General features: G+C 39.1%; 1 protein-coding gene and 1 pseudogene across 1 annotated transcript; both read left to right on the top strand.

The window, feature by feature from the left end:
* The first annotated feature begins 454 nt into the window (after positions 1-454).
* Positions 455-1,731, top strand: LOC114536828 (annotated as a pseudogene).
* A 243-nt stretch (positions 1,732-1,974) lies between these two features.
* Positions 1,975-4,089, top strand: LOC114536827. Its single transcript, XM_028558168.1, has one exon. The coding sequence runs from the start codon at positions 1,975-1,977 to the stop codon at positions 4,087-4,089; it is 2,115 nt and encodes a 704-aa protein (XP_028413969.1).
* The last annotated feature ends 8,181 nt before the right edge of the window (positions 4,090-12,270 follow it).

Below are 12,270 nucleotides of genomic sequence, written 5' to 3'. Positions count from 1 at the left end.
AGCTAGGTGATGAAGGAAAAAAGGAATCAAAACCCTACAAATGTTCCATGTGTAATGGAGATATTCTGCCACGATGTATTCATTTTAAGAAAGAGTCCCTAGTGGGTCGTCTTAAGTTTGTTCGCAAAAGAGGACTATGTGACAACTGCTTGTTTCAAGGACATGTCGCAAAGTCCTGTCCAAAGCCCAGTTTCTGCAAGGTAGCCGGCTGTCAGTTCAAGCACTCAACATATCTGCATCCAAGAAGCGGAGACAGCGGTGTGGACAAGTCGTGTGGTCCTGATAGCCCAAATGAATCAACTGATCGATCAGGTGATGAAGGATGCGCCAACAATGGAGCGCGAAATGGTTGCGTTAGTGCTACCCAAACTGAATGTGGTGTCATCGGGGCCGGCGTCTCTACAACAGGGCTACCATTGGTCCCTGTGAAAGTGAAATGTGCTGGCTCGTTTCGATGGTGCTGACATATGCGTTCCTTGATCCTGGTTCTAACACGACATTCTGTTCAAATGAACTGTTGGAGCAACTTGGCATCACAGGAAAGAAAACAACATTATCTTTGACAACCCTACAGAACGTACAGCAGACGACCAGATGTAGTGTGACCAGTTTGGAAGTTTGGGATTTAAACGAAGAGAACTTAGTGGAACTTCCTACTGTTTTCTCGACCGAACGGTTACCTGTCGATAGATCTAGCATTCCGCTTCAAAAGGATGTTGACAGATGGCCTCATCTCAGAAACGTAAACGTACAGGAAATCGATGCCGCCGTTGGCTTACTAATCGGGAATGATGTACCAAAGGCATTGGAACCGAAGGAAGTCAGAGAGAGCAGTGGCGCAGGACCGTACGCCGTGAGAACAGTTTTCGGTTGGACGATAAATGGCCCGCTTGGAAGAAATAAAACGGCTCGTCGTTGCGCGAACTTCATTCGATCTGATCATGACCTAAATGAACAGTTTCAAACGTTCTGCAATATGGAGTTCAACGACTCTGTATATGACACAAAACTGGAGATGTCGGTAGAGGATTCTCGTGCTCTTGCATGATGGAAGGCTCGGTTCAGCTAAAGGACGGACACTATGAAGTGGCTTTACCATGGAAAAATTTCCCGCCACGTCTGCCAAACAATCGTCCATTAGCGGAACATCGCCTGAACCTTTTAAAGAAGAGGCTTCTCAAAGATCCTCAACTGCTTTCAAAGTATTCAGAATTCATGGATAACATGCTAAGCAGGAAGTATGCTCGCAAGGTCCCTGAGAGTTCGATAACCCAACCTAAGTTACCTTTATGGTACTTACCCCACCATCCCGTAATCAATTCAAATAAGCCCAGCAAAATTCGCGTGGTTTTCGATTGTGCAGCAGTTTTCCGCGGGACGTCACTCAATAGTCAACTATTACAAGGTCCAGATCTAACAAACAGTCTTGTTGGAGTTTTAATTCGCTTCCGAACGGATCCTGTGGCCTTGATGGCGGATATAGAGGCTATGTTCCACCAAGTCCGCGTTACACCAAGCGACTATGACGCATTACGATTCCTCTGGTGGCACCAAAATGATCTTGATAAAGAACCCCAAGAATTCCAGATGATGGTTCACCTTTTCGGCGCAACGTCCTCCCCGAGTTGTGCGAATTTTGCACTCCGAAGAACCGCCGAAGACAACTCAGACGACTTTGGTGCTGAGATATCAGATATAGTAAAACGAACTTCTATGTGGACGACTGTTTAAAGTCTGTTAAAGATGACGAAGTGGGCATCAAAACGGTGAGCTGTTTGACCCAGTTGCTAGCCCGGGGAGGATTCCACTTGACGAAATGGGTTTCAAATTCAGCAAGAGTGATTGCGTCGGTGCCTGAAGATGAAAGATCTGGATCTGTAAAGGCTTTGTGTTTTGGCCAACCAACGGTTGAACGAGCACTAGGAGTTAAATGGGATGTCGCGAGCGATCAGTTTGGATTCAAAGTAATCATCAATGAGAAGCCATCAACTCGAAGAGGGACTTTCAGTAATCAGTTCAGTCTATGACCCTCTTGGGTTCGCAGCCCCATTTATTCTTCCCGTGAAGATATTGATGCAACATCTGTGTCGACGAAAGTTGGGATGGGATGACCTAATTGAGCCCGACGATATGGCACGCTGGAACACTTGGTTGAAGGAATTGCCAAAGATCGAACAGCTTCGCGTCCCAAGATGTATCAAATCCTACTACGTCAATCCAATAGTTCAGACGCAGTTACACAGTTTCGCAGACGCTTCGCGACGTGGATATGGGGCAGCGAGTTATTTGCGCTTTGAAGATTCGAAAGGTAACATCCACTGTTCGTTCGTGATGGCTAAGTCAAGAGTGGCTCCTCTAAAGGAAACAACCATTCCACGACTGGAATTATCCGCTGCTGTGGTTGCGACAAGACTCGACAAGATGATACGAAACGAAATCGATATTGAAATCCATGCCTCCATCTTTTGGACAGACAGCACCTGTGTTCTGGGGTATCTGAATAACACAAGCAAGAGATTCCAGACATTTGTTGCGAACAGAGTTGCCACCATTCATGAAACAACCACGCCTGAGCAATGGAGACACGTGACCAGTGAAGAGAACCCCGCTGATGACGCCTCACGAGGATTATCTGCAGATTCCTTGTTACGCAGTAATCGTTGGTTGAATGGTCCCGAATTTTTATGGAAACCAGAGAATTATTGGCCATGTCAAATCAACCTGGCCGTTGCAGTCAGCGATGACGACCCAGAAGTCAAGAAGAATGCCCAAGCCTTCTCTATTGAAGATAGTTCACACGCCACAGTTGAAGGAATTATCGAGAGATTTTCGTCATGGGAGAAGCTGAAAAGATTCGTTTCATGGATACTTCGATATCGTGCCAATTTATCGAAGGCTGTCATGAGAGCTAAGACTAACAGAAACTCGGATTATTCGACTCCAGACTTCAGACCCCTCGACCTGGATGAAATGCAGCATGCAGAAAAGGAAATTTTAAAATATATTCAAGGAAGAAGCTTTCAAGAGGAGTTAGCTCGTCTTAACTCCGTTGATGACCAGTCAGCAAAGTCGTTGAAAGGCCAAGTTAAGAAAGCAAGTCCCATCTACAAACTTGACCCTCGGTTGAAGGATCAACTCTTGCGAGTCGGAGGACGCCTAACGAATGCCCCCATCTCGGAGGAACGGAAACACCCCATCATCCTACCAAAGAATTGTCACATTTCCACCTTGATTGCAAGGTATTACCACCGGTTAGCGAGGCACAGTGGTTTAGAACATGTTCTGTCCTTGATCAGAGCGCGCTACTGGATGATCGGAGCGAGGAAGACCTTAAAAAAGATGCTAAACAGCTGTGTGGATTGCAAAAGAAGACAAGCAGCAGCAGGTGAACAAAAAATGGCGGACCTCCCAGAGCATCGAGTCACGCCAGATAAGCCGCCGTTTACCTTCGTTGGGGTGGACTGCTTTGGTCCATTTGTTGTGAAAAGAGCACGTAGCCTGGTGAAGAGATATGCCGTTTTATTCACTTGCTTAACCATCCGAGCTGTTCACATTGAAGTGGTGCAAAGCCTCGATACCAGTTCGTTTCTCAACGCATTGCGTAGATTCATCGCCAGAAGGGGACAACCTGAAGTCATTAGATCTGACAATGGCACTAATTTTGTCGGCGGAGAAAGAGAAATTCACAGTGCAATCGATGATTGGAACCAACAGAAAATTCAACGATTCCTCCTGCAGCAAAACGTCAAGTGGATCTTTAATCCTCCCTCAGGATCTCACCATGGTGGAGTTTGGGAGCGCTGCATCCGAACTGCCCGTAAAATATTGTTGGCCCTTTTAAAGCAACAGACTGTGGATGATGAATGCCTTACAACTGTTATATGCGAGGTTGAATCCATTATGAACAGCAGACCATTGACAAAGGTATCTGACGACCCAAATGACCTAGAAGCCTTGACGCCAAATCATTTGCTTCTTTTACGCCCGGGACCATCGCTACCCCCAGGAGTTTTCCAAGAAGCTGATTTGTATTGTAAACGTCGATGGAGACAAGCTCAATATCTCTCGGATGTTTTTTGGCGCCGCTAGCTGAAGGAATACTTGCCAGAATTGCAACGCCGTCAGAAATGGGTTAATGCTCGTCGCAATTTTTCTGTAGGTGATATTGTTTTGCTCGTTGACGAGAATACACCAAGATCGTCGTGGTTGCTTGGTCGAATCACGAGAGTGAAACCGAATTCGAGAGACGGCTTCGTGAGAAGAGTAGTTTTAAGAACGAAACTTAACACCCTGGAACGCCCTGTGGACAAGATTGTCCTCTTGGAAGCATCAGAATGCACTTGATTGTTGAAGAGGACATCGTCATGTCGATTGGTTATCGATTACGGTTAAAATCTTTATATACTGTTTAAATGTCGCCTTATACAACATTTCGGGACCGGAATGTAGATTTCAAACCGGAACTGTCATAACTTAGTTTAATGTTATGTTAATTAGTTATGTTAATTCGGGGTATAAATAGTTGTTCACTATCACTTTGATCATACGATACAAAGTTCAAGCTATAGTCTCTACAATTCAAGAAGCGAACGATTTTCTACCGGACAGGCAAATTAATCTGTAAGTTTCATGTATGTATTCGTATGGTTTACTTGTTCGTATTCGTATTCATTTGGTTGTATTCGTACCGTACTAATCTTTGTAAATATTTGTTTAGTTGAACCGCTACATGATTAAAATTCTACGAGTTCAAAGTACACGTCTGGTTAAGACTGAGTCTAACAGTTGGTTTCAAATTTTTTGACCTGAATGAAATGAACTGCTGGTCTAATATTCTGTTGTATGCTTTTTCAATCCCTTCTGAACATTCTTGCTCAATTTCAAATCTAGCAAATCAATATTAAAGAATTTAGCTTTCAAAATCTGACACCTCATATAAGGGAAAAATTGCTATTTTGGACAATTCTTTTCAAATTTTTTAACTCAATGAAATGAATTGCTGGTCTAATATTCTGTTGTATCCTTTGTCAAACCCTTTTGAAAGTCTAGGAAATATATATTATAGAATTTAGCTTTCAATATCTGACATCTCATATAAGGGAAAAATTGCTATTTTGGACAAATGATTTGAAATTTTTTTAACTGAATGAAATGAACTGCTGGTCTAATATTCTGTTGTATCCTTTGTCAATCCCTTCTGAAATGTCTTACTGAATTTAAAGTTCAGCAAATCAATATTAAAAAATTTAGCTTTAAAAATCTGAAACCTCATATAAGCGAAAAATTGCTATTTTGCACAATGGTTTTCAAATTTTTTGAACTGAATGAAATGAATTGCTGGTCTAATATTCCGTTTTATCCTTTGCTAATCTCTTCTGGACATTGTTACTGAATTTTAGGTTCAGCAAATCAATATTATAGAATTTAGCTTTTAAAATCGGTCACCTCATATTGGGCAAAAATGGTTATTTTAGACAATGGTTTTCAAATTTTTTGAAATGAACTGCTGGTCTAATATTCTGTTGTATCCTTTGTCAATCCCTTCCGAAATTTCTTACTGAATTTAAAGATGAGCAAATCAATATTAAAAAATTTAGCTTTAAAAATCTGACACCTCATATAAGGGAAAAATTGCTATTTTGCACAATGGTTTTCAAATTTTTTGAACTGAATTAAATGAATTGCTAGTCTAATATTCTGTTGTATCCTTTGTCAATCCCTTCTGAACGATCTTACTGAATTTCAAGTCTAGGAAATATATATTAAAGAATTTAGCTTTCAAAATCTGACATCTTATATAAGGGAAAATTATCTATTTTGGACAGTTGGTTTGAAATTTTTTGACCTGAATGAAATGAACTGCTGGTCTAATATTTTGTTGTATTCTTTTTCAATCCCTTCTGAACATTCGCGCTCAATTTGAAATCTAGCAAATCAATATCAAAGAATTTAGCTTTAAAAATCTGACACCTCATATAAGGGAAAAATTGCTATTTTGGACAATTGTTTTCAAAATTTTTAACTAAATGAAATGAATTGCTGGTCTAACATTCCGTTGTATCCTTTGTCAAACCCTTTTGAAAGTCTAGGATATATATATTAAATAATTTAGCTTTCAATATCTGACATCTCATATAAAGGAAAAATTGCCATTTTGGACAATTGTTTTCAAATTTTTTGAACTGAATGAAATGAACTGCCGGTCTAATATTCTGTTGTATCCTTTGTCAATCCCTTTTGAAAGGTCTTACTGAATTTAAAGTTCAGCAAATCAATATTAAAAAATTTAGCTTTAAAAATCTGACACCTCATATAAGCGAAAAATTGCTATTTTGCACAATGGTTTTCAAATTTTTTGAACTGAATAAAATGAATTGCTGGTCTAATATTCTGTTGTATCCTTTGTCATTCCCTTTTGAAAATTCTTACTTAATTTAAAGTTCAGCAAATCAATATTAAAAAATTTGGCTTTAAAAAGCTGACACCTCATATAAGGGAAAAATTTCTATTTTGCACAATTGTTTTCAAATTTTTTGAACGGAATGAAATGAATTACTGGTCTAATATTCTGTTGTATGCTTTTTCAATCCCTTCTGAACAATCTTACTGAATTTCAAGTCGAGGAAATATATATTAAAGTATTTAGGTTTTAAAATCTGACACCTCATATAAGGGAAAAATTGCTATTTTGGACAATCGTTTTCAAATTTTCTTAACTCAATGAAATGAATTGCCTGTCTAATATTCTGTTTCATCCTTTCCGGCTGATCTGGGCGAGAAATGTCAGCCAATCAGTGCACAGCAAGATCCCAAAAATAAAAATCCATACCGTGCTGCGGCGCACGCTTGCAAACTCGAAGAATTTGTAAACATGGCGTATAAAATATAGGTAAAAACAATATGTTTAAAGAAAATGTACGACTCATAGGCATTATGTACTCACATATTACTCTTCGTGTTTGCGGTGGACAGTCTAATCTTTAAATTCTCACAAAATCTCTGTTTGATTCTGCTAAACGCTTCAACAATTTGCTGTATTCTTTCTCTGGGGTCCAAGGATGATGTCGATCCATGACCTTGAAGATTTAGAATAGCAAGCTGGGCAGCCCGAACTAAGGTTTGGGTTAGGCACAAGTGGTAAACGATTGTGCGAGGTTTCCCCTTCTTTAGGATTAAAATTTGCATAGTCCTTGCAAACTCCAGTACGTAAAGCAGAATATAGTGATGGTATTCTTTCTAACTTTGACTGAAAATTCTCTGGGAGCTTGTGACATTTGAATACAGTGACTAAGCAGGATGATTTGTTAGAGTTAGAGGAGGTTATTTCTCTCGAGATCTGAGAGCCTTCCAATCTTTGTTCAACACAAGGTGAACAAAATACATCAGCTGTCAACATCCCGTCAGAAGTTAGCTCCATGCCCATTATTTTATTAAATAGCACATCAATCTTTTTTTTCCGATTTGCTATCATTGCCCGTCTGCTGGTGCTGGACAGATATTTTTTCTGTTCTACAGCCCATATAAAATTTTACATATAGTTTTTCCTTTGAGACACGAGGGTCAATTCTCTTCCATGCAGCGGATTCTGAACCAATACATAATGTTCCTGACTCTAGATGACAATTTAACACTCCAGCCCGACCTTCCAGTGATTTCAAGTATTCAGTTGCAGTCTCTTTATTAATAAAAATTACAAAAACTAGATTGTTCTGCCCATATGTCCACAGATTATTGGCAAGAGCTTCACATTCATCAGATGAACCTTCTGGAACTTTGGCACTTGCAAGACATGCTATTTCGTCTGGACTTATAAATGCTGCTTCATTTTTTATCACAGGTATTTTCATCTAGAATTTCGTCCGTGCAGGTAGTGAAAAGCTATACAAATGACAGTTTTAGTGTGAATATCACATTTAAATTCTTTCTAATGTTGATAAACAACTGGGATTGTTATAAAAAGACCTCACTAATGGTTCAAATTACCTCTGAGTGTGCTTCTGATTGTGATGATTCAGGATTAATTTCATACCATTCACAAGTATCTTCATTATTACCAAAGGATAACTATACAAATGAAAAAAATCAATCATAAAAACCCAAACTAAATTGGTAGAATTGTCTGGTATTCCATAGGTAACACAGAAGAATTACTGGCTAGAGAATGAAATTGGTTTATGCATATTTATAAGGGCATGTGAATGATTGCCATATACAAGTAAACATGGACTGGAATTTGACAGCATAATATATAGGTGGCTAGGATGGTATAATTTGGGTGGCTGCATTGTTTGGCTCCAGTTATATTTTTTCTTATATGCTTTTTTTGCTTAGAGTTGCTTAATGATGCTGATGACGTTATAGATGTGCCTGTTTGAAATGGATAAGTTGTTTTATTCAAGATTTGAAAACTTTCACGCAGTTAGAAAGGAAATAGGAAAGATATTATATCCTATAGATAATCATAGCAGACAACGCAAATGGTAAATGAAATGCAGTATTGTGACCTTATTGATATAGTTCTGGCCTAATGAGCAGGGGCCGGTTGTTGAAGCCCGTTTAGCCTAAATGGTAGTTAAGCTCAAAATAGAAAGCAATTCTATAGATTGAATTAACCACAAAACTAAATGTTTTTAACCTTAATAGAACAAAAATAGTTACAACTACATACTTAGTTCATGATATTTAAGGTACGGTAACTGATTCATAAGAGATACAAGAGTGTTATTTCATTTTGACTTATACACAATTAAAGCTAAACAGGCTTTGAACAACTGGCCCCTGGTGTTAATTTTAGCTTGTGGAGTATTTAAATAGTTTAGGTACATAGACCTTTGAAGTGCTTATGTCACAATTTTTTTTGCCTAAATGATAGTTTTTCCAACATGAACACTTCACATGTCCATTCCCATATTTTTACCTAAATTGCTCTTCTCTTAACTTCTTCTTGAGGCTTTTCTTCACAATGGGCTGGTTTTGATCTCTTCTTTTTAATCTGATTACCATGTCCCAGATGTTATAGATCTCATTTTGAAAAAGTTGAGTGAGAACACATTTTTGATACTCGATAACATCAGCTTGGCCATCCCTTCCACCACTGAATGAAAAGTTGCCTTCTTTTGGGCGCTTGTGCGCTATCTCCATTGTGGCATCAGAGATGTGTTCTAGGGTTATGGGAAGCTCGATTTTGCAACCGTCTGCCGAAGCCTTGTCAATATAAAATGGTGTGTATACAACAGCCTGTTTGATTTATGGGGTTATTGCCTTGACACCAAAGATTACCACAGATTGAAAGCCAAGGAGCACTCGTGCCAGAATTTCATAGTCTGCCTCACGTGGCTGCTGGTTGCAGTAGGTTTTGGAACACCTCTGTTAACCCAAAGCAAGATGTGATCAGGGTTTGAAGGCTAAAATTTTCAATCCACTTGTAACAAGAACACCAGGTACTTTGTAACCAAAGGATAATACTGTTCAAGATTATTAAATACGAAAAAGGAACTGGTTCGGATCATGTGACTTTTGTAAAACACGTTGTTATTTCGTTTCATCTGGTTTTGTCAGTTTATAATATATTATCTTATGAATATGTAGTGTGTTTCTTGCTTTAAAGCCGAACTATGTAGTTCAAATTTAACAGGTTATGGGCCCAGAGACGCCGTTCGGCTTTTATGAGTTTAATATGAGAGGTTTGATGCGAAATCAACGAGTTTGAGACCAACATATTTACGAAGTTTAATCATGGCGTCAGGAACTAGTGACGAACATGCATCGTTGTTGCAAATTGAAAAGTTCCGCGGGGAGAACTTTCACCTTTGAAAATTTAAACTTCAAATGGTACTTGAAGAGAAAGACCTATGGGGCATTGTAAAAGGCGACGAGATCGAACCTACGGGCAAGGAAATTACTGATGCTCAACGCCGGCAATTCCAAAGGCGAGAAAGAAAGGCTCTCGTGACGATTTGTTTATCATTGGGGCATGAACAATTATCGTTAGTTTGTTCAGCTACAACTGCAAAAGAGGCATGGGCCAAATTGGAAAGTCACTACGAAGTTAAGTCATTACCGAATAAATTGTTTTTGCGTAAAAAGTACTTTACAATGTCTATGGGGGCTGATGAGTCGATGACTGAGCATATCAATAAAATGAAAGAGCTGGCAGGTCAACTGGAAGCTGTAGGTGCATCCATAACGGAGGATGACCAAGTTAAAACGCTCTTATGTAGCCTTCCTGAGTCGTGTGATGGTTTGATAAGTGCTCTAAAGTCCCGTGGTGATAACTTAACATTAGAATTCCTAACAGCCAGGTTACTTCATGAGGAACGCAAGCGAAAGGAAAATCTGTCAAGCCCAGATACTGGAGAGAAGGCCTTGTTATCTAAGAGTGATCGAGGTAATCACAAGAATTTCTGAAACAAAAGAAAGGGTAAGTGTCACAACTGTGGCTTACCAGGACATTGGGCAAAAGAATGTCGTAAACCAAAAAGGGACAAATCGAAAGAAGACAAAGAAAGGAAAGAAGGTTCATCATATAATGCATCTACTGAACATGCATTATTCTGGTCATCAGAAAGTCAAAATCACAAGGATTTGACGTGGTACATTGACTCGGGTGCTTCACAGCACATGTCATATGACAAGGAAATGATGGTGGACTATGTTGACTTTACTAATTCACAAAAGGTTCGTTTGGGGAATAATCGAGTTGTTCAAGCATTAGGTAAAGGAAATATTTGGCTTAATATCAAAACTGGCAATGAGTACAGACATGCAAGATTGGTTGATGTTTTGTGTGTCCCAGACTTGGCAAAGAATCTATTCTCAGTAAGTGCGGCTGCTAAGCGAGGATATTCAATTAAACTTCATCAGAGTCAGTGTGTCATTCTTGATAAGTGTGGGAATATGATGGGATCTGGTAGGCAGCAAAACAACCTGTATGTTCTTGATGTGAGTGTAAAGAGTGTTGATTCTCATGATGTCAATATTGCTAAGAATGAACATCTTGAAGATTTGTGGTATCAAAGGTATGGACACTTAAGTACGAACAATTTACGATTATTGAAAGATCAAGAATTATTGTCCGGATTAAAGTTCCAAACAGCTGATAAACCTGAGTTTTCTGAAGGCTGTGCGCAAGGCAAACGGAAGAGAGCATCATTTCCCAAGGGATAAGCAGCTCGAGCTAAAGAAATTCGTGAAATTGTACACAATGACGTTTGTGGGCCGATGCAAGAGAACAGTCTTGGTGCTAATCGTTATTTTGTGACCTTCATTGATGATAAGTCCAGATTCACAGCAGTTTATTTTATTAAAACCAAAGATGAAGTGCTAGAGAAGTTCAAAGAGTTTGAAGCAATGGTTACTAATGATACGGGGAGAAAAATCAAAATCCTGTCAACAAAAGCTGTCAACATCCCGTCAGAAGTTAGCTCCATGCCCATTATTTTATTAAATAGCACATCAATCTTTTTTTTCCGATTTGCTATCATTGCCCGTCTGCTGGTGCTGGACAGATATTTTTTCTGTTCTACAGCCCATATAAAATTTTACATATAGTTTTTCCTTTGAGACACGAGGGTCAATTCTCTTCCATGCAGCGGATTCTGAACCAATACATAATGTTCCTGACTCTAGATGACAATTTAACACTCCAGCCCGACCTTCCAGTGATTTCAAGTATTCAGTTGCAGTCTCTTTATTAATAAAAATTACAAAAACTAGATTGTTCTGCCCATATGTCCACAGATTATTGGCAAGAGCTTCACATTCATCAGATGAACCTTCTGGAACTTTGGCACTTGCAAGACATGCTATTTCGTCTGGACTTATAAATGCTGCTTCATTTTTTATCACAGGTATTTTCATCTAGAATTTCGTCCGTGCAGGTAGTGAAAAGCTATACAAATGACAGTTTTAGTGTGAATATCACATTGTTGAAAGATCAAGAATTATTGTCCGGATTAAAGTTCCAAACAGCTGATAAACCTGAGTTTTCTGAAGGCTGTGCGCAAGGCAAACGGAAGAGAGCATCATTTCCCAAGGGATAAGCAGCTCGAGCTAAAGAAATTCGTGAAATTGTACACAATGACGTTTGTGGGCCGATGCAAGAGAACAGTCTTGGTGCTAATCGTTATTTTGTGACCTTCATTGATGATAAGTCCAGATTCACAGCAGTTTATTTTATTAAAACCAAAGATGAAGTGCTAGAGAAGTTCAAAGAGTTTGAAGCAATGGTTACTAATGATACGGGGAGAAAAATCAAAATCCTTCGGTCAG

The sequence above is a fragment of the Dendronephthya gigantea genome, unplaced genomic scaffold (genome assembly GCF_004324835.1).
Source record: "Dendronephthya gigantea isolate DGI-Jeju-01 unplaced genomic scaffold, DenGig_1.0 000148F, whole genome shotgun sequence".
NCBI classification, from domain to species: Eukaryota; Metazoa; Cnidaria; class Anthozoa; order Malacalcyonacea; family Nephtheidae; genus Dendronephthya; species Dendronephthya gigantea.
This window is presented reverse-complemented; position numbering and strand designations above follow the sequence as displayed.